Genomic DNA, 22,283 nt, shown 5'->3' on the forward strand with positions numbered 1-22,283 from the left:
CATAAATAATTAAATAGTAATATGTAAATTATGCCAGGAAATAAGTCCAGGACCAGCCTATTGGCTCAGGGTGTCTGACCCTCCAAGGAAGGAGTTGTAAAGTTTGATGGCCACAGGCAGGAATGACTTCCTATGACGTTCTGTGTTGCATCTCGGTGGATTATGTAGTACCAGTACATTATGTAGTGGATTATGTAGTGGATGGGAGACATTGTCTAAGATGGCATGCAACTTGGACAGCGTCCTCTTTTCAGACACCACCGTCAGAGAGTCCAGTTCCATCCCCACAACATCACTGGCCTTACGAATGAGTTTGTTGATTCTGTTGGTGTCTGCTACCCTCAGCCTGCTGCCCCAGCACACAACAGCAAACAGGATTGCACTGGCCACCACAGCAGTCTCAGGCAGAGCAGTTGCCATGCCAAGCCCAGCTGTCTTTGGACTGGATGCTTTCTCTGGTGCACTGATAAAAATTGGTGAGGGTCAAAGGGGACATGCCAAGATTCTTTAGCTTCCTGAGGAAGTAGCAGTCTTGGTCATTGTGTCTACATGGTTGGACCATGACAGGCTATGGGTGATGCTCTCTCCTAAAAACCTAATGGCCTCAACCATCTCAATTCAACCTCAGCACTGTTGATGTAAACAAAAGTGAGTGCACTACCCCCTTCCTGAAGTCAATGATCAGCTCTTTAGTTTTGCTGAGATTGACGAAAAGGTTGATGTCATGACACCATGTCGCTAGACTATCTGTACTTATCTTTACTACAAATACCAGCGTACTACAGTGGTGGCATCCGAAAGCTTAGGATGGAATGAGAGTAGGGTCAGTTCACACAGTCATGAGTTTGCAGGGAGTGAAGTTACATCCAATTTTGTACAACCTTTTATCCCATGTACCCGGGAAAGGTGAAATTATGAATGTGCAGTTTGTAATGGAGATGTGAGGTCAGAAGTTCTCCTCAAGATCAAATAGAATTCCACTGTGTCAAAGACCTAGTTTGACTTGAGATAATGTCCCATGAACTGAATAAAATTGATGGCAGGGGACAGAGGTAAAGGCAGATTGGGCTAAAGGTAACCATCTTGTCTATATTTAGATGTGAATTATTAAAAAACAAATATTGGTTGATCACTGAGACATCAGAAGTTGAGAGGGATTTCTGCTGAAACGGAGCTGGATAACATCAATGTGCACCTGAACACTAAATTTGGATAAGCAGATAGAATCACACAGCACAGAATAGGTTCTTCGACACATTGAGTTAGCATCAACCAACATATCGTCATTTTTTATCAATCCTGCACTAATTCCATTTTACTGTCCCTGATTCCCATCAGTTTCCACCACCCCAGGATCAACCACTCACCTACACACAAGGGCCAATTTACAGTGGCCAGTTAACCTTCCAACCTACATGCATTTGGGATGTGGGAGAAAGTGGAGGACCAACCTGGTCACAGGAAGAACATGCAAACTCCACACGGACAGCACCCGAAGTGGGAATCAAATCTGAGTAGCTGGAGCTGTGAGAAACAGGCTCTGCCAGTTGTGCCTCTGTATAGACAGATGAGAATAGGTCTTTGGGGTCTTCATGCAATGCTGAGCAGGCAAGAACAGGGTGTGTCATGGCTGATTCCATGTTATGAATGATCAAGCAGGGGCAAACTGAGACCAGAGAAAAGGCACAACAACTAAACACTGACAAATTTTATTACATAGTTCTGTACTGAAGAAATAAACAGACCACAGGCTGGGTAGTTCTCTGTCTGAGGTGGTGGTGAGAGGCACTGGAGCACCACAAGGGACTGTTATGCTCCTGTTCACACAGTACACCTCAGACTTTCAGTACAACTCTGAGTCATAGCGCTTGCAGAAGTTCTCAGACAACTCTGCGGTGGTTGGGTGTATCAGAGATGGGCAGGAGTTAGAGTACAGAGCACTGGTGGACAAGTTTGTGGAGTGGTGTGGGAGGAATCACCTGGTGCAGCCAAAACCAGGGAGATTGATGTTAGGAGGAAGAGGACTGTGATGGGTCCTGTAGACATTCTGGAAGAAGGAGTTGCGGTGATGGAGGAGTACAAGTAATTGGGTGTTCGTCTAAACAACAGACTTGACTGGAAAACTAACACCAAGGCTGTTTGCAAGAAGGGGATGAGCAGACTCCATTTTCTGAGGAAGCTGAGATCCTTCAATGTGTGCAGCAGGATGTTGGAGATCTTTTACCAGTCTGTTGTAGAAAGTGCTGCTTTATGTTGGGGGAGCAGCATCAGTGCAGATGATGCAAAAAGACTAAATAAACTCATCAGAAATGCTGGATCCTTCCTTGGTTACAACCCAGACTCTTTTGAGTTAGTAGTGGAGAGGAGATCACTAAACAAACTGTTATCTATTATGGACAATCTGGCACATCCTCTCCATACCTACTGAATAAGCAGTGGGACACCTTTTCAAACAGACTAATTCAGCTGCGCTATTACAAGGATCATTACTGAAAACCTTTCCTATCAAATGCAATAAGCATATTCAACAATTCATATCTGTGCAACAGGACAACACACATCATAGTACAGTAGTCTGTCCTTTATTATTTCATACATTATTATTGCACATTGGTACATTATTATTGTGTACATTATTATTCTGTACTTTACTATTAGTTAAGTCTTCAGACTACTGAGTGTGTTTTTAAATGTTGTTGCTGTAACAAAAGAATTTCCTACTCAGGATCAATCAAATATTCATTATTATTATTACTATTATACTATGGACATTGTCATCATTCAACATATCAATGCAGAATCAACTGTGCTTAGCAAATTTCTTAATGTTTTATGTTAATGTTTCAACATGTATGATAGATTTCAGCCCTCCTAATGATAGTAATTTTGTTTTTGTTTAAAATTTTGTATCCATAACAGGCTGTGACAATGTTAAATGAAAATATGCAGCAGTAATGATGGTGGAAAGCAGAAGCTCCAGGCTGACAAAAGTGGCCCCTTTATCTGTTCCATGCGATATGCTTGAACACTCACACTTCAGGATAAACTGCATTTGAAGCAATCCCACAGTTGTTATCCATGTCCTTCGCCATGTGGACATATCCTTTATTGCCCCAATTTGATCCCCAGCTGAAATAATAAAGAACACAGAAGACAGAATAGTACAGGCACCCACAATGTTGTGCTGAACTAATTAAGCTAATGACACTTTATTAAACTAGTCCATTCTACCGCAGTATGAACCATATCTCTCAATTCTCTGCATCCTCACACACCTACCTAAGTGCCACTATCTTATCTGCCTCTACTATCACCCAGCAGTGCATTCCAGGCACCCACCCTGTATAACAAATAAACAGCTTTGTATTAACTTTCTGATGAATCATTTATTCGAAAATCTCATGTAATCAAGATTGACAGTAAAGGTAGGTGGCAGGATGGCAGTTACTGGGATAGAACCATTGTAAAGAGGCCATTCGGCCCAGGATCCTTTAACAGGATCATTGCTGATCTCTACCTCATCATTTATCGCCTCCATGTCTTTGGAGAGAGTACCCAACAAAAATCTGCCAGGGATCAAAACCTCGTCATCCACAGACTTCTGTATTTTCCACCATGTTTGGTATCAAAATCAGCATCAACTGACATACATCATAAAATTTGTTTGTGGCAGCAGTACAGTGCAAGACATAAAAATGACCATCAGTTATAAGTAGATAGATAGTACAACAGAGGAATAGTGAGCATATGGACCATCCAGAAATCTGATGGTGGAGAGGAAGAAGCCATTTGTAAAATGTTGAGTGTGTGTTTTCAGGCTCCTGTACCTCCTCCGTGATGGTAGGAATGAGAAGACGGCATGTCCAGGATAGTGAGGGTCCCTATTGATGGATTCCTCAAGTATGGAGACCAGAACTGCATGCAGTACTGCAGGTACGGCCTCAACAGTACCTTGTATAGTTGCAGCATTATCTCCCTGCTCTTAAGTTCAATCCCTCTAGCAATGAAGGCCAACATTTCATTTGCCTTCTTTATAGCCTGCAGACCAACCTTCTGTGATTCATGTACAAGCACTCCCAGGTCCCTCAGCACAGCATCATGTTGTAATTTTTTTACCATTTAAATCATAATCTGCTCTTACATTTTCCTTCCAAAGTGGATGACCTCACATTTACAAACATTGTACTCCATCTAGCAGACCTTGCCCACTCACTTAACCTATCTACATCTCTCTGCAGACTCTATGGTTTTTACTTAGAGATATAGCGTGAATTTGGCACTTCGAGCTGTGCTGCCAGCAACCAACTAATTTAACCCTAATCTAATCACGGGGCAACTTACAATGACCAATTAACCTACTAACTGGTATGTCTTTATGCTGTAGGAGGAAACTGGAGCACCCAGAGGAAACCTACACGTTCACGGGGAGGACGTACAGATGACGTGAGAATTGAACTCTGAACTTTGACACCCCAAGCACCGTACAGGCTCTTTGGCCCACGATGTTGTGCTAACCCTTTAACCTACTCTAAGCTCAATCTAAATCTTCCCTCCCACATAGCACTTAATTTTTCTTTCATTCACGGGCTTATCTAAGAGTCTTTTAAATGTCCCTAATGCATCTTCTGTGAAATCTAATTATGTTGGTATAAATCCTAGCCAGAGGGAATTGAAAAATATATTTTTTTAATTGTCAGTGCACAAAAAGTTGCAGACCTGGAACATTGACTGTTCTTCTTTGCACAGATGCCACCTGACTTGCTGATATCTCACAGCATTTTCATTTTTTTGCTACCAAGTGACATCATATTTTCATTACTTCATTATAAATAAAAACAAACTTTGAGTTTAGATCAACTTATGCTAGATGCGGTCTCCAATCCCCATTTGGCACCATACCTGTTCTTTACTATCCAGTATGACTTCTGATTTTCCATTCCATATCCGACCACCACAATTCCATGATCAAGGTCCACAGTACTGCAGTGAGGCTCAAAAAATATTCCTGCAGAAAATTTTAAAAATTGCATGTTATCATGGAATTACACATCAATGTGACAAATCCCACAATATTGGAAATCTATGTTGGAATTATGAAATCCCACAAGGTAGCCAAAGGCAAAACCAATGAAGTGCAGAGTTGGGTTGTGGAGAGATCAGAAATGAGTGAAAGTTTGATGTGAATTCATGACACCTCTGCTTCCTGGGCTCACTCACATTTTATTCTATCGTAGCAAGGAAAGGTCTTTCCTCTGACATGGTAAAATCTGGTTTAATAGGTAGATATGTCTATTCAGAACCTCAACTGAAAACCACTGGAGGAGGAAGAAGGGACTTTTCTCTCACTCACTGACCTCTTTTTGTCACTGCTGGCCATGTTGATCATCCAATTTCTTTCCAGTCTTAACAAAGCTGCTGGCATAGATGGGATTCTTAATGAATTCCCTAAACATCTTGGACCTAAAGCACTCCACTGGCTTCTGTCCCTTTTCAACTGTTGCCTAAGATCATTAAAGATACCTAAAAAGTGGAGAAGAGCCAAAGTTGTTGCTCTCCTAAAACCCAATAAAGACCCCACCATTCCTAAAAACTACAGACTGATTTCCTTGCTCTGCACCCCCTATAAACTCTACGAGAGATTCATACTGAAAAGAATATCCCCCTTAGTCAAAGATCTTCTAACACCAGACCAAGCCAGGTTCAGGTCAGGCCGCTCTTGCTGCGGTCAAGTCCTGAACTAAACCCAGTATATTGAGGATGGCTTTGAAATGCGACAAATTATAGGGGCAGTATTTGTTGACTTAACAGCAGCATACGATACTGTGAATCACAGAGGCCTTCTGCTGAAATTATCTAAAATGTTAAAAAACGAAACCACAGTCAAGGTAATACGAAGCCTCCTAGAAAATCGTAGATTTTATGTAGAAATGAATGGAGTTAAGAGTAGGTGGCGTCCACAAAAGAACAGACTACCACAGGGATCAGCCCTGGCACCTCTGCTATTTAATGTCTACACAAACAACCAACCAACCTTTCCTAACACACACGGGTTTATCTACGCAGACGACCTATGCATAACACAAGCTAACTCCTTCCAAGAAGTTGAAGTACGACTTACAGCAGTCCTCGAAGCAATGAAGCAGTATTATGAAAAATGGCCTCTGGACACAAATCCATCAAAAACTCAAGTGTGTGCATTCCACCTGAGGAATCGAGAAGCAGCTCAGAAACTCAAGATCTTCTGGTGTGGGAAGGAGCTTGAACACCATCCGACTCCAATTTACCTGGGCGTGACACTGGATAGGATGCTCTCATTTGCCACCCACATCCAAAAACTCCGAGGGAAAGGTGGCTCTTGCCATTCTCTCTTGAAAAAATTATCAGGCACGAAATGGGGAGCTAATGCTCATACACTTAGATCAATTGTCCTAGCACTCTGCTATGCACCTGGAGAATACTGTGCACCTGTGTGGGGCAGATCAGCCCATGCGAAGAAAATAGACCCATTGCTTAACGAAGCCTGCTGAATAATCACGGGCACACTGCGCCCCACACCCACTAACATCATTTACAGACTTGCAGGCATTGCTCCCTCAGAGATCCGAAGACACACTACAACAAAAATTGAAAAAGGTAAACAGAACTCGGATCCACGGCACCCACTACATCATCATGTGCCAGGTTCCAGTCGCCTAAAATCGAGGAGAAGCTTTGCTTCATTGGAGGAACTACCGCACGGAACATCCCCCCAAACATACAGGATTGACCTCTGGCAACAAACAGAAGCCAGAACCCCACCAAACAACACAGTGCAAGACCCCACAGAAGTGTTACCAGACGGGACACTGCTTGACAGACGGAAGTGGTGCACTCTCAACAGAGCGAGAGCGGGAGTTTGTAGGACGGGAGACAATATGATGAAGTGGGGTTTAAGGACCAGCGAATCCTGTGAGTGTGGCGAAAGGGTGCAGAACATTGAACACGTTCTGCACAACTGCCCACTCTCACCTGATCTAGCTGACACTAACCTGCTCAACACCAACCAAACAACACTAGAGTGGCTGGCTGTCTGGTGTGACAAGCTATGATGATGATGGTGTAGAATTCCAAAGCCCTCTTCTTTTTGCTCCTGGTTCTTTGGCAGCCCCTCGGAACTGGGGATGACTTACTCCCACTCCAGCTCTGTGGGTTCTGAGGTGGATAATGATGCCAGTGATGGAATTGCAGTTTCCTCCACTGATGGGGCTGCCAAGCTGGGTCCTCTCCTGCTGCCTTCCCGGAACTGCTGTGTGCTCCCAGCACCCAGACCACCCCAAACGCTCCTTCTCCACGGTGGAGTGGTTACATAGAGCCATGGAACATTACAGCATAGAAACAGGCCCTTCGACCCATCTGGTCCATGCCAAACCATCAACTTGCCTAGTCCCATTGAACTGCACTCAGACTATAGATCTCAATACCCCTCCCTATCCGTGTAGCTATCCAAATTCCTCTTAGATTTTGAAATCAACCCCATATCCACCTCTTGCATTGGCAGCACCTACCATGTTCTCACCACCCTCTGAATGAAGAAGTTCCCTCTCATATTCCCCTTAAACATTTCACCTTCCACCCTTAATCCATGATCTCTAGTTGTAGTCTCATCCAATCTCAGTGCAAAAAAAGCCTGCTTGCATTTACCCTGTCAATTCCCCTCATAATTTTGTATGCCTCTATCAAATCTCTCCTCAGTCTTCAATGTTCTCGGGAATGAAATCCTAACCTACTGAACCTTTCCCTATAACTCAGGTCCTTAAGACCTTCCCCACCTCTTTCAGCTTCACACATAGATGACACTCTGATCTTCTGGAGGTCATGTGTGAGACAGGCCCTGGGTTCAGTGGAGATGTTGCATTTTCTCAAGGAAGCTTAGGTCAGAAGCTTCAAGCTGAAAAAAACAACTTGAAGTCACATCTGTCTCAAAGTAATGGGAAGTATTTAAGAAGGACCTTCAGAGTAAATGTTTTCCCCTAAAGAAAAGCTTGTGGGAGGAGCTAGCAAAGAAGGTGCCAGAGGCTTTTGTCGACCCAGGCAGCTTCTTACAGATCATCCACAAAACTGCTTATTCTTCCTTTCTTATGTCTTTTTTTTCTTTGGGATTTTGTCAGAATCTATGATCTACGTCTACAGTTCTCTACAAGCAGTGGGTTTTAGCATTGGCCATGAAGCCTGGCATTTTGATATCTCAGGGAACGACCAGTTTCTTTCCAGTTTTACTAACTGAAGTGTCATGGGAGTCTGGAACACCAGGACAGCCGGCAGTGACCACTGCTGATGGAAGAAGGCCTCTTTTATTTTCCGAGAGAGAGAGAGAGAGAGACTGTCAGTCCCCATGTTGGGGAGGCTTGGAGAAGCAACACAGAAGATTGTAACATTGGAAGAGTGAACTGCTGGTCTCCTGTTCTTGTTACAGGATCAGTCTCTCTCTCCCTCACTGTTGAGAGACAGCCTGTCTGAGATACCAAAGTACTGGGTTATGGACTGTGGTTTTTGATGGAACCTAGATCAAGGTCTCTTTGGGGACTTCTGCTATTGCTTACATGGTGGGGTGGGGGGGGGGTCAGAGCTTCTGCTGCCACAAATGAGGGGGTGGAGGGAAGGGTCGATGGTTCTGCTGCAGCTTGTGCAAGAGGGGCTTCAGGGCTCTGATGTTACTATCAGTCATTCTTTCAGGTTGCATGCTTTGTAGATGACTGTGAAGAGTAAGAATTTCAGTTGCATACTGTACACATACTCTGCTATTAATTGAAACCATTGGCATTGCCAAGTCAACCACACCCTGCATGACAAGGTGCACAATGAACAAGCCGGGGGAGAAAAGGGACACTTATGGACAAACTGTGATACCGGTAAGTTCAAGTGTTTCTCAAAGTACTGTTCTTGTCACATCCTGTCCATAAAGCGAAAAACAAGATTCAAGGGAGCGTGGCAGGTTGGAAATAAAATATGCTCAGATTCAGGGAGAAAAGGACAAATGCTGATGAGTCCTTTTGTGACTGTAATATCATTGCCAATGGGGTCCCTCATAGGTCAGTAGTCCACCCCTTGCTGATAAGGTGATGGAGGCAGAAACTCTCATCAGCTTAAGACCATACTTGGATGTGCGGTGCAAGAGCCACAGTCGGGAAGGCTTTGTAACAAGCGTAGGAAGGTAGATTCCTTCTTTGCTGATGAGCACAGGCACAATAGTCTGAATGGGCTCCTTTGGTATCTAGGAGTTTCTGTGATTCTGTAATTCCATTCTATTTTGATCTATCCCTCTCCTTCCAGTTTTCTTTTATCCTGTACAATGAGCCATGGCATCCCCACTAACGACAGAGGCAAATTGATGCCTTGTGACTGCACTAACCACAGACAAGGTGATTCAAAGTACTGGTGTAGAGTTTGAGATTGAATGGACAAAACGTTCTTCCTAAGTTGAAAACTTGGCTGGTCTTCTTAGGAATCCATCTGAACATGAAACAGGAAGGTCACTTGGCCCCGGGAGATTGCTCTAGCTTATCAAATGAACATGGCTGAACTACCTCAACACTCAGTTCCCATAAGCTTTCATCCCGTTGCTTATCAAAAATCTAACAGGAATGAAAATTCAGAATCATCGAACAACCATGTTATCATAAAATGTCTTCTAATTCACTAATGTTCTTGATGGGAGGACTTTGCTATCCCCACCTGGTTTCTAGTGTCAACACCGGACTTACCAGTGTCACAGAAGTTTAACTGCTATTCGAAATTATCTAGCATGCCACCAAATTCAGGGGTAATTTGGGAAGCAGAGTGATATCCCATAATTATCCTTCCCAGCTGGCCAAGAGTACCTCCCCTACCCCACCAATGCAGTGAAATGACCCTGTTTCATGGATTCTGATGGAAGAGAATGAAGGTGAAGAAAGAAAATGCTGCTTCTTTTCTCCTCTGAAAATGGGAATTTTAGGCAAAAGTGAAAAGTGTTGCAAAAATGTCCTGTATATCACTCAGATGGATCTTCTGTTATTATTTGTTCACAAGCTGTGAACATTGCTGGCAAATCGGTGCAGTTAGCACTACCAGTGCCTCGTAGCTGCTAGGAGCCAGGTTCAATCCTCACCTTGGGATCTCTCTCTCTGTGGAGTTTGCACATTCTCCCTGTGACTGCATGGGTTTCCTGCCTTGGCTGGCCAACATCTGTTGCCCTTATCTGAACTGGCCAAAATCTGAGTGCATACACAACCATCTGTTTGCTCCCTAAGTGGTTGAGGAAGGCTTTTGGAGATAGGTGACTCACCATCACCATCTCAGAGGGCAGTGAGGGATAGGCAATAAATGCCAGCAATGGCCAGATGTGAAAAAATAATGAGGAAAAATAAAAAAAGATTCTTTAAAACAGAGCTGCCCCAAATTAGTAAGCCAAAGCCTAAGTCCAATTTTGGAAGAACTTTGGCCAGCTAGATTGTTCTTGGCTTACCTCTGCAAGCAGATTTGAGCCAATTTACTTCTCCCAATGAAAAAAAACAGAACAGAATCTTATTCCCAGATGCAAGTTTCAGAAGGTTAATTGTGTTTCTCTTTCCACAAATGCTGTCTGCCCTGCTGAACATTTTCTGTTTATATTCTTGAAATTAAGGTTTAGCGTCACCAAACCCACACCTCAATTTTTCTCCTTTTGTCTCTCCTTTTCAACCTTACCTGCAAATCCTGATCCTTACCTGATTTGTACAACATGAAGGATCTGTGCTCTGCGTCGATGCCAGCTGAAATCGGTCCAACTGTGGCCACTGCTGCAGCCAAATCCACCTCAGAGTCTTTCCGAATCCGCATGACACCCTTGCAAGTGGCAACAATGTCACTCTGTTCGAACTTGCAATCACCATTCTAAAGGGAAACACGCCTGTCAGTATGTATCAGATCCAAGTGAAGGCCAGGAATTGTGTTGCACCAATGAGACAACTTTGCAGGAATCTGTTTCTAAAATGAGACATTATCATAGAATCATGCATCAAATAAGTCTTTTGGTCCACTGAATCTGTGTTGACCATCAAGCATACTTACTCATTTGTTATATTCTCCTTATTCATATCATTCATACTTAAATTCTACCAATAGCCCACACACTGAGGGCAATGTACAGTCTCTAATTAGTCACCATCTTGCATTTATTTATGTAAGGGGTTTCTTCTTTTATGTTACTGCAAAGGCTAATAAAATGGCTTCTTTGTTATGTTAACTGCTGAGTTAAGGGTAGCAGCTTGTTTGGGTTATAATTACTGATTACAGGAATTGTATTCATTTGCTAACCAATTGGGATAGATGTTACTCTTTCTTGTGTGTCTGTAAGCTATTGTTTTCGCGGGCTTTGGGCAGAAGGCACGATAGGGACAGAGAGGAGAAGTGATGAGAGAGATGCTGTAAGTTGGGCGAGGATCAGACCCGTGAGGGAGTCCGAGGCCCAGGGCTTTTCTGGAGGAGAACTGAAGAGGAAGGACGTGCTGGACGCGCTCTGGTCGACCACCGTGGTTGGTCCCAGGCGGCGGGTCGAGGAGGTCGGAGGGGATCAAATGGTGGAAAGAAGACTCCGTTACTTGAACCCCAACTGTGTTCACGAAGTGGTTGAACTTTGATAAGTTTGGCGCCTTTTACTTTCCTTTTGTATTGTATCTCTATTAATTACATAGTTCCAGTAAGATCTATAAAGTGTAATCATTTAATCGCATACGGTGTATTGTCTGTTACTTGGCGTGGTGGGGTACATTACACAGGATCTACACAAACTTGATTACCGGTTTGGTGGGGCCGAGCGCTGCTCCCCCAAGATGAAAGTGAGCTGAGCGAGCCTGAGGCTTACCAGGGGGCTACATTCAGAATGTGGGGCAAAACCTAGCCACCAAAAGCAACGCACAAGATCACGGAGCAACTGAACAAACCCCACACCGCAGGTGGGAATTGAACCCCTGTCTCTCCAGCTGTGCCACAGTCAAACTGAGCAAATAGTTAGACAGTTATCTGGCAAGTACAAAGAATGAGAGGAAAGGAAAGGGAACATTACCTTTGCAATGTACGGATAAGACTGTTCGGAAGCAATACCTTGTTCTTTTATGAATGCGAAGCTGGCCATGACAGATCCACCATTACAGCCTGCATTTCCCACAGTTCTGCTACAGTCCATCAGGTACTGTTCACTCAGGGAAATGAGCTTTCCTGTTTTGTTAAATACCTGTCCTTCCAGTACTCCAGTTGTGCTGAATGCCCAGCAAGAACCACACTGGCCCTAGTAAATACACAAAGACTCAAAGTGAGATGAGGAGGAGGAGCAGAACTGCACACCAGTCCTTGTCTTCACAATTATTAAGGAATACTGAACTCCATCAAGGGCAAAATAAGGTGAGACAAGGGAAGAAAAATAGAGATATTGGTGAAAAGACACCAAACTTCAGTTCTAAATAAAAACAGAAAATGTTCAGCAGATCAGGCAGCATCCGTGCAAAAACCAACAGAGTAAACACTGGGGTCATCTGAGACCTACCTCTGGAAAGAAGATTTTGTTGAGTGTTCCTGAAGAGCCAGATGCAGTTGCACTCGAGCAGTTGGTGGAATGGCCACTAATGGTCCCGACATGGCTGCGTTCACCAGGGCCAGGTGTGAAAGGCCAATCAAATAGTGTAATGCTATAGTTCATATTTTTACTGTTATGCTGTATGTGTTTCAGTTTGGCAGTTCTGTAAGAGCAGCTTGTTTCCAACTTGCTCCGTTTTCAGCTTGTTTGGGTTGTGGTTGAAGATAAGAGATGAGGAGAAATGTGTGCCGTCCAATTAGGATGGTCAAATTAAGGGGAGGTTTCTCTGGTGAGGGACACTAACATTGGGCTTGGGCTTTTTGTTCAAGGGGAGATGAAGAGAGAATGTGCTGGGGAGAACCAGCTGTAGCATACAATCTGGTGGGAGACCCGTCTGTTTGAGATGGATTGCGAGCAATGTTCGGAAGGTGCTGCAGGTATTCACGCTGACTGAGGGCCCTGCGCGTGAGTGATGGAGGAGTTCAAGATTACCTCCAACTTGTGCACATTTGGCTGTTTAATTAGAATGGGACCTTTTCTTTTTGTTAATCTTTGCTAACCCTTTAGTTAAGATGAGATTCATAAATACAATTCCTTTAATCGTATGCAGTGTATTTTCTGTTATTTCATGGCAGTAATTTGTAACAGGGTAGCAAACTACACAGCATCCGCACAAACAGGGGTTTGGGGTGGGACAGAGCCTCAATCTCACGAGTTTGATGGGACCGGAGGTTGTCTTCCCAAGACTTACACAACCCATTAAACCGGGGGTTTCACTAGGAATCGACTGCCTTAAATGTCCAGTCAGGCAGTGAGAGCTGAATGATGATTCAGCCATGGAGTAACTGAATGCAGAGGCCTGTCTCCAAACATCCCAACAGTCTTTCTCAAGAGGCAAAGCATGGAGCTGGAGTCTGCCAGCTGTGAAGGCACGATGGATCCTAACTTGTTCTAATTTGTTCCAATATTCAGTGATATTTTAAACTGTCAGTCAAAAACAGGAAAACTGCAGATTCAGTAAAAATCTTTGATCTGACACCTGTTTCTCATTCTTGTCTGACTTCCTGAGTGTGTCTAACATTCCACGAACATTTTCTCTTCTAATTTTTAAGAAATTTAATAACGTTGGAAAGGATGGGAGGCTGTAATATACGTGAAGAGAGAATTTGGTCAGTACAGGCCAAGGAACCACCCAGTGTGAGGGAGGAAGGGAGTGCTGCAGGACAGATGGCAATTTAAAGAACAAAGAAATGTTCTGGGTAAAAATTAGAAGGGAAATACAGGGAAAGCAAAAAAAGAATTTTCTTTGTGTGACTGTGTAGAGGGCACAGAATACAATTTTGCTGCATAAAGGAAAATGGCCCAGTAATTTCACCTTAATCAAGTCATTACATGATGTAAAAACTTCAGTAAATTACTCTTCTGGCACCACCTTTCCAAACTTGATCTATCCCAGTGAAGTTTTGATATTGCTCGTTATCAATAAACTGCTCAGTTATTGAACCTACCGGGTAGCTGATGGTTACCTGATCCTTCACTGGAGTTACAAAGCCCTTTGGCCGCCAATCAACATGTGGAGGCAATTGAGCATTTTCTTGTGGCGCAAATATTTTCCAAGTTGTGTTCTCAACTTCCTTTCTCCTGTCTGTATTCAACCGAAGTTGCTTGAATTCCTCCAGAGTCTACAAATTCAAGAAATCTGAAATTTTAACTTCTACGAGTTTAAAGAATCTGCCATAATGTTTTACATGTCCATGATTGTTCACTGCACAAAAAAAACTTTCATTTAATTCTGACTGCCGGAAATGAGAGTTTTTGAGAATCACTGTCAACAATGAGATATTCTGGACAACCAAGCAAATCATGTATGTATGATCCAATAACTGGGTCATCTTAACTCTAGAGCAAAAGAAGAGAATGTCTGCAGAAGAGTGGGTAGGCTTCAACAGATAAGGGAGATGTACAAATGACAACAATGAGAACATTGACAGTTAACATGCAGGATATAACTGGAAAACGATCGCTGCTCAAAGACAGATGGAAAGTGAGTCATTCATGCACTTTCACTGAAGAAAGATGTATGTCTCCTGCATATACATTAAGAATTAGGATGACGTGCTGGAAGACATGACTATATCAATGCACTGTACACTCACATCCTCTGCACACACAAGTCATACTCAGACTCTCTCTCTCTCTCACTTATTTCACACAACTGAAAAGATAGCAGGAGACAGTTTGGAGTTATTGCAACTATACTCTCACCTGAGTAGCAGTGTCAGCCATGAGTCCAGCCAGCACTGAGCAGATTACTGAGGGTGACAGTGTGTGCATCCTTCATCCCCTTTACTTCCCATCCCACAGTTTCTCAGGCCCTATAAGATTCAAGTAGTTTAAACACACATCTCCCACCTTACCATGACTATTCCTCTAATCATCAGTACATGTGGACTTTAAAACAGGGCAGAGGAAAGGACAGTGACTCCCCGGTGGTGAGTCTGCATTCTAATCCTACTCGGGATGGTGCGGATAAGGGCTACGTAAAGGCAGCATGGATGAAGGCTGACACCCATGGACACAAATGTGCTTCTGTCATCATTCAGCCAATCGTAAATATACAAGAGCAAAAAGGAGCACAACTGCAATTTGCCAGACTTCCTAATGTAGAGCCTGAGCCCATCCTCTCCAGGGTGAGCAGCTCCATGTCAACACTTTCCAAGCCAGCTATGACAAACACTCAGTGCATGAGATCTACCTTGTCGGCTCAGTGCCACCTTCACACAACTGCAGGTTGTGCCATCATGGCTCTATACCTCACCACTGGCCAGAACTTTGAAACTGCCATGGCACATTGGTAACAGTTCCTCAGCAGATTTCCAGGCCAGTTAGTGCCCTGGTAGACTGGCAAACCTCCTTGGGCAAAGAGTCAGCACTCCTCCTCACAGTGACAGAGTTCATGTTTCTACCTATCATGGTGCGCTCACAAAGGACTGGACTCAGGTGCAGAGGAACAGCAGGATCCCCAGGAAGAGACAGAAACAAGAGGTTAGACATTGGAATCAGAATGACTGAACGATACCATGAGGTAATTCATCCTCCCCGACACAATGGCCCCACTACGGCACTGAATGAGAGATCTTCTTAAATAATCATAGAATTTGGGAGATGTGTCAGCCACGACAAAAAGCACAAGGGCTGAACAGTTCTAGTTAAGATATTGATGAGTAAATACAGGTGCTCCAAAACCCCAGAAGCTCAATGCTCTACAGCAAGCCACAGGGCTCATGACAGTACTGCTGCAGCCTCACCACTGGCCGCGATGCTTTCCCACCAGTCAACCAGCACACACTGACACAACCCAGCACCTGATCATGCCATCAGAATACAGTGCATCCAGGCCCAAAGCTGCTCCGGGTCGCTCTGCACAACTGCGCTAAGGGAGCTTTCGTCTACCAGTTAGCTCTGGTTCTGTGTTGAGATGGTGAGGTGCAGCCACTGGGAGTCAGGAACCAAAGAGAACATGCAAGCGAACTGGAGAATTATTAAATGGATTTGACCTTGAATAAGAGGATGAAAATGATTGGCTTGCTGGATTGCTTGATTTTGGTTTTCATGTTGAGTGTATTAGGAATCCTGAGGTGACCAGAAATAAAAGTACAGATATCGAGTGAACTATATTGAGTCTGAACAGGGTAAAAGTGCCCTGCACCTTATTCTTTCACATCCCTTTTAATTTTTTAACCACTTACTCTGCTGGAATTTATATGGAATCCTAAACTCCCAAAACCTCTAGGAAGCAAATGTAATATTCCTAAGGGCAAACAAAAATGTGTGAGCTTCTTAGTACTTTATACCGGACTAATCTTACCTACGGTGTTTGGTTCCAACAATGTTGGGTAGTTAGGTATTCAAATTAAAGAAAATAGACTTAAAAACAGAAAACACTGGAAAAACTCAACTGATTGGCCAACATCTGTGAAAAGTGAAACAGTCAATATTTTTGATCCTTTGTCAGAACAAAATGAATATTTGGTACACTTCACGTTTGTTCTATGATGTAACGCCACATTTGATCAATTGATAATATTTTTGGAAGTTGGCATCCCTCACTTCCACTTTGTACGTACCAGATCACCAAACTGGTTCATCCCCACAGTAAATGAATGCTTCCCCATTGAATGCTCCAGGTTATGTTGTTCAATGTATCTCATATTCTTCTCCCAAACCATTCTTCTGTAAATTACATTGTCCTAAAAGCAACATTATACTAAAGGTTATTTTATTTTATCATTCTGTCAAAGATTTGTTATTATTCCACCAGCCTAATCAAATAGGAATGGAGAGATTCCATATCTCATGTCAATATTCCCATTTCTCCACTCCCACTATATCTCTGAAGTTCTGTATTAACAACAATGGAGGATAGACATCAAGGAGAGAGCCTTAAATGTCATCCACAATGTTCCTCTGCTGTTCTCTGTGCAGAACTGTAGTGTACTCTTGAACTGTTGTGTACCAATCTACTGTTAAATAAACATTACTGCAGGCCTACACTAAAGGACTTCACTCCACCATCCACAACAGAAGCCAAACTCTGTGGGAACCTGTGGGAATCTGCAGTTCCTCAGTGTATCATTCTTCCTGTTTGCTGAAAGGAACTAGAGACATCATAGGAGCTATATTCAGAAGGAAGACTCTCAGAATGAACACTCTGCTACCACCTAGCTCCCACTATCAAGCAGTAAGTGAACAAATCACTCTCTGGTTTGTTATACACTTGTCTGGCTTTGGCTAAGGTCTGCAATTCTCCGCATAGAACATTCCAAGAAACGAATGATGAATGTGTCTTAACTTTTTAAATTAACAGGCAGAGAGAATTGTGTTAAACACTACATTGTAACGAAACAACTTGATGAAGGTAGATTGGTGCACATTCTGTATATATATGTATGTTATAGTAAGCTGTTTGACAAAGTTCCCTGTGGTAAATTCATTCAGAAAGTCAGGAGGCGTGGGATCCAGGAAAAATGGCTGTGTGGGCTTTGAAGTTTAAAAGTTCAAGATAAATTTATTATCAAGTAAATTTAAGTCGCCATATACAACCCTGAGATTCATTTTCTTGTGGGCAATCCCAGTAAATGCAAGAAACACAATAAAATCAATAAAAGACCGTACCCAACAGGGCAGACAACAACCAATGTGCAAAAAAAACAACAGTGCAAATACAAAAACAAAGAGAAAAAAAATAATGGTATTAAACAATTAGGGATACACAGCAATATGTATGTATGTAAATCTTCAGAGAGCCACAAAACTAAACACCACTACAATAGTCCCAAAGTTCCTAGCAATTAAGAAATGAGTATGCTTGGCTATGCCCGTACTTCACGTTTTATCAGCCTGAGTTGAGAAAGACATAAATGCATAAGTAAAGAAATAAACAAACAATAAATATTGAGAATATGAGAAAGAGATCCCTTGAATGTGAGGTTGCAGGAGCAGTTCAGTGATGGGTGCAGCTGCGAGAAGAGAGCCTGACCTGGATGATAGGACACCTTGATGTTGGGTGTTCATTTTCTGTGACAGTGCTCCATGTAGATGGGCTCAATGGTGGAGAGGGCTTTACCTGTGATGAACTGAACAGTATCCATTACTTTTTGTAGGCTCTTCCATACAAAGGCATTGGTGTTTCCAGTTATAGAAGTTTTTTTAAGTTTTAAGTGACCTGCTGAATCTTCACAAATTTCTAAGAAGGTAGAGGCATTGCCAAGCTTTCTTTGTAATGGCACTTACATGTTGGACCCAGGACAGATCTTCTGAAGTGATAACACTGAGGAATTTGAAGTTGCTGACTCTGTCCACCTCAGATCTTTTGATGAGGACAGGCTCTTTTTTCCGTTAGTCCTGACGAAGGGTCTCGACCCGAAACATCGACTGTACCTTTTCCTATAGATGCTGCCTGGCCTGCTGCGTTCCACCAGCATTTTGTGGGTGTTGCTTGAATTTCCAGCATCTGCAGATTTTCTCATGTTTGTGTTGATAAAGTTGGCAATACTTTACATTAACAAGATACTGATGATGTTGTATTTGTGTAGAAGTGGAAGTTGGGGACAAGTAGTGGAAAAACAGGAAGAATGGAAGTTATATTACTTAAAATTACATCTTAACCAGAGAATTCATGGAGACACAGTTCCCAAATTACTCAACCAGAAGAACTGTGGAATTTTGCGCATGTTAACTGAAACACCACAGGAGCGAGAAGTAAGAGGGAAACGAGATGTGCGACAGAAGTCTAACTGATATGCTCAAAGGGATAACATTATCTTTGCAATTAAAAATAATGCCTCTATGCATTCTGTGCAAGAAGTCCATGCACGTGTGGCCAAATGTGTAAATATACCAGAGTTGGTGCAGCAAGAACTTCGTGTTTGTATTTGTTGAGTGCATCGGCTCTGTGCTTCAGAAACAGATAATGGAAGAGTTGCGAAATCTACTTTCCATACATTTACTGCTGGCGGAAGTACAGACATTTCTCTACAGAAAATGTTAATTTTCTATTTTAAATTTCAACTGGAAAATGAAATTTTCTGTAAGACAGTGTGAGTATTTTAAAATAAAATACAGTATCACTATTGTTGAAGCAATAAAAAGAAGTTTTCAACATCAACAATAATCCTGATATTCAAAAGATGGTGATGTTTACGGCAGACGGGGAAATGTTATGCTTGTAAAAAATAGTGGGGCAGCAATTCTTCTGTCTGAGCACATTGTGTCCACACTGATAAAATCTGGGATTAGACGATGCATAGGGGAAAAAAAAGCATCAATTAGGCAGGGTACAGATACACTGTATACAATGCTCAGTAGGTCGTCGATTACAAAAGGAAAGCTAGAAGAATTAGCTAATGTCACAGAATGTGGTATTGTGTCATTTAGACTTCCAAATTAAGTAAAATAGCTGAAAAGACATTTTGCCGTTACTGCTTTAATAAGGGTTTACGAAGTTTTGATCCAGAATTGCAAAGGGCAAGTTAATGAATGTAACGATCCAATCAACAACTACTGCCTAAAGATTTTGACTAATCCGCAATATCGAATAGTACTAACTGGCCGTAACTATGTTTTAGATGGATCTGGCATCTCTTTGTAAGGTCCTTCAGAAAAGCTGTTGGAATACAATTGAAGCACTACAGTATGAACAAGTGACGGTAACTGTATCTTGGTGATGCTCTTTACTCAGTGACAAAGTGAAAGATCTGCTTGCACCTATAAGTTCTGATGTCGATATTATTCGATTCACTAAACATGTGTGCAATTACTTGGACAGTGGATTTCCTGACGATGATTAAGAGAATGGAAAGCTTTTGACCCTGTTGCTATTGCAAACGCAGCCAATTTTGAAATTGGAAGAGAATGGTGTACAACTGACGAAAAATACTCAGCTGTTGTTACAAACTACGATGAAAGCATTTCTGAGAAAGTTCAGACTGGTTTAATTAAGACACCCACTGGTATATTGAACTATGGGCTTAGAAACGAAGAATTTGGAAAACCGTCAGTACTTGTTGGCATCGTTGGAATACTTCAAGCTTCTAGTGCTGACTGTGAACTTGGATTCAGTCTTAAGAATTCAATCAAATCTAAATTCAGAAACAGACTAGAAGCAAAGTTCTGAATGATCTAATGAAGATTAAGATGTACCTTTCATCTGGATGCGAAATTAATCCGGACGGTGTTTGTAGACAATGTATTTGTAATAAAATCAGACAAGAAAAAGTTTATGAAACATAAAAGATTTTCTTTGTTGTACTGTATTTCATTATACCCTTCAATTAATAAATAAAATCAAAATAACGCGATTTTTCAATTTTCATAGTATACATATTACAGAAATAAATCGCTTAAAGTGCCGCGCAGTTTTCAGGCCATGTAAAAAGTTTTCTGCTCAGAACAATGGCTGGTCTGCGCAGCTGGAGCAAAAATAGAGAGTAAGTTGATTTGAATTATGAAAATTTTCTCCAACCTTCATCACCACAGTGCTTTGACAGAACAACAGGCATTTGCTGTCTCTTACCTCTTGGTACTGCTTCCTATGGAATGATTTCCAACTAGTCCAGGCTTCATCCAGTGCTGGGTCAAAGGGGAAGCCAAAAGTTACTCTCAGAAATCCAACTATCACACATCCGGCACTCAGAGGGAACTTCATGGTGAGGAGTCTGATAGAGGAAGGCCTTTGAAATCAATCAACATTGTGAATAGCATTCATAAATACCTGAAGGGTAATTGCTTATTTATTGCTTATGAACATTTGGTTAGAACATTAGAAAGATTTTGACAAGAACAGGCTATTCGGCCCAACAAAGATTGCCAAATTCATATTCACATGGTGTGTTGAAATAACTATCAGGTTTAGATTTTAAAGTCTCTAAGCTACTACCCTCAACTACACAACTAGGTAGTTTGTTCCATGTGTCCACAATCTACTGTGTAAAGAAATGCTTCCTGATTTTAGACTGAAATCTTCCTTTAACCAGTCTCCACCTATGTCCCTCTGTCCTTGATGACGGATTAACTTTGAAGTAGCAACTGGCATCCACCTTGCTTATACCCTTAATGACTTTGAACAACTCTATCATGTTTCTTCCTATTCTACGTCTACTTAGGCTAAAAAGATTTAATTCTTTCAATCCTTCTTCATAGCCTATACCCTACAGACCTGGAATGAGTCTTGTTGCCCTTCTCTGAGCTCTCTCCAGTGCCTTCACATCCCTCACACAATTTGCAGACCAAGATTGTACACAGTACTCAAGATGTGGCCCCACAGCACATTTTACAGTTTAAGGAGAACACCTCTAGACTTGAGCTCCACCGACCGCATTACACAGTCCAACATTCTGTTAGTCTTCCTAATCGCTCTGTGCATTGTCTAGATGTTGATAGTGATAAGTCTATCAGCTCCCCCAAATCCTTCTCATACACTGCACTTTCTAACTCAAGACCCCCCCCCACTGTATATTTATATCTAATATTTCTACTTCCTCTATCTAATACTTTACATTTACTAAATTTCATCTGTCATTTATTTGCCCACATCTGGATCCGGGTTGGATCTAACTGTATTGATTCTGCTGCCTGAATGATATCAGCCCATTCCCCTAATTTTGTGTCATCAGCAAACTCTCCTAATTTATTTGTTATGTGCTTATCCATATCATTAATGTAAATTAGAAACAACCGTGGCTCCAAAACTGATTCCTGCGGAACCCAACTTTTAACGTCTTCTCGGTGTGAAAATGATCCTCTCACCATAACTCATTGTTTTCTGTTTTTGAACCAATTCTGGACCCATTCACACACCTTACCCAGAATCCCCGCCTCCTGTAATTTGGTTATTAATCTCTTGTGGGGTACCTTGTCAGAAGCTTTCCGAAAATTCAAGTAAATTATATCTACCATTCTATTGTTACCATAAATTTTAGTTGCCTCTTCATAGAATTCCAACATATTAGTAAAACATGATTTCCCCTCTCTGATCCCATGCTGGCTTTCTGCTACCTTGCCTGTTCTTATCATCTGCTTTTCCATCTCATTCTTCATTATTGTTTCCATCATCTTGTCTGCAATACAGGATAAGCTTACTTGTCTGTAATTACCAGTGTCAGCCTTCTTATATACCAGGACAATGTTAGCCCATTCCCAGTCCTTAGGGATTTCA

The 22,283-nt window shown here is 42.2% G+C and overlaps 1 protein-coding gene across 1 annotated transcript; it reads right to left on the reverse strand.

The window, feature by feature from the left end:
- Positions 1 to 3,029: 3,029 nt before the first annotated feature.
- Positions 3,030 to 20,774, reverse strand: LOC140188426 (cathepsin L2-like). Its single transcript, XM_072244693.1, has 7 exons — positions 20,643 to 20,774; positions 16,696 to 16,818; positions 14,095 to 14,250; positions 12,062 to 12,283; positions 10,725 to 10,890; positions 4,900 to 5,005; positions 3,030 to 3,129 (listed from the first exon to the last, which is right to left on the reverse strand). The coding sequence occupies exons 1-7, from the start codon at positions 20,772 to 20,774 to the stop codon at positions 3,030 to 3,032; spliced, it is 1,005 nt and encodes a 334-aa protein (XP_072100794.1).
- Between the last annotated feature and the right edge of the window lie 1,509 nt (positions 20,775 to 22,283).

The sequence above is a fragment of the Mobula birostris genome, chromosome 26 (assembly GCF_030028105.1).
Source record: "Mobula birostris isolate sMobBir1 chromosome 26, sMobBir1.hap1, whole genome shotgun sequence".
Lineage (NCBI taxonomy): Eukaryota > Metazoa > Chordata > Chondrichthyes > Myliobatiformes > Myliobatidae > Mobula > Mobula birostris.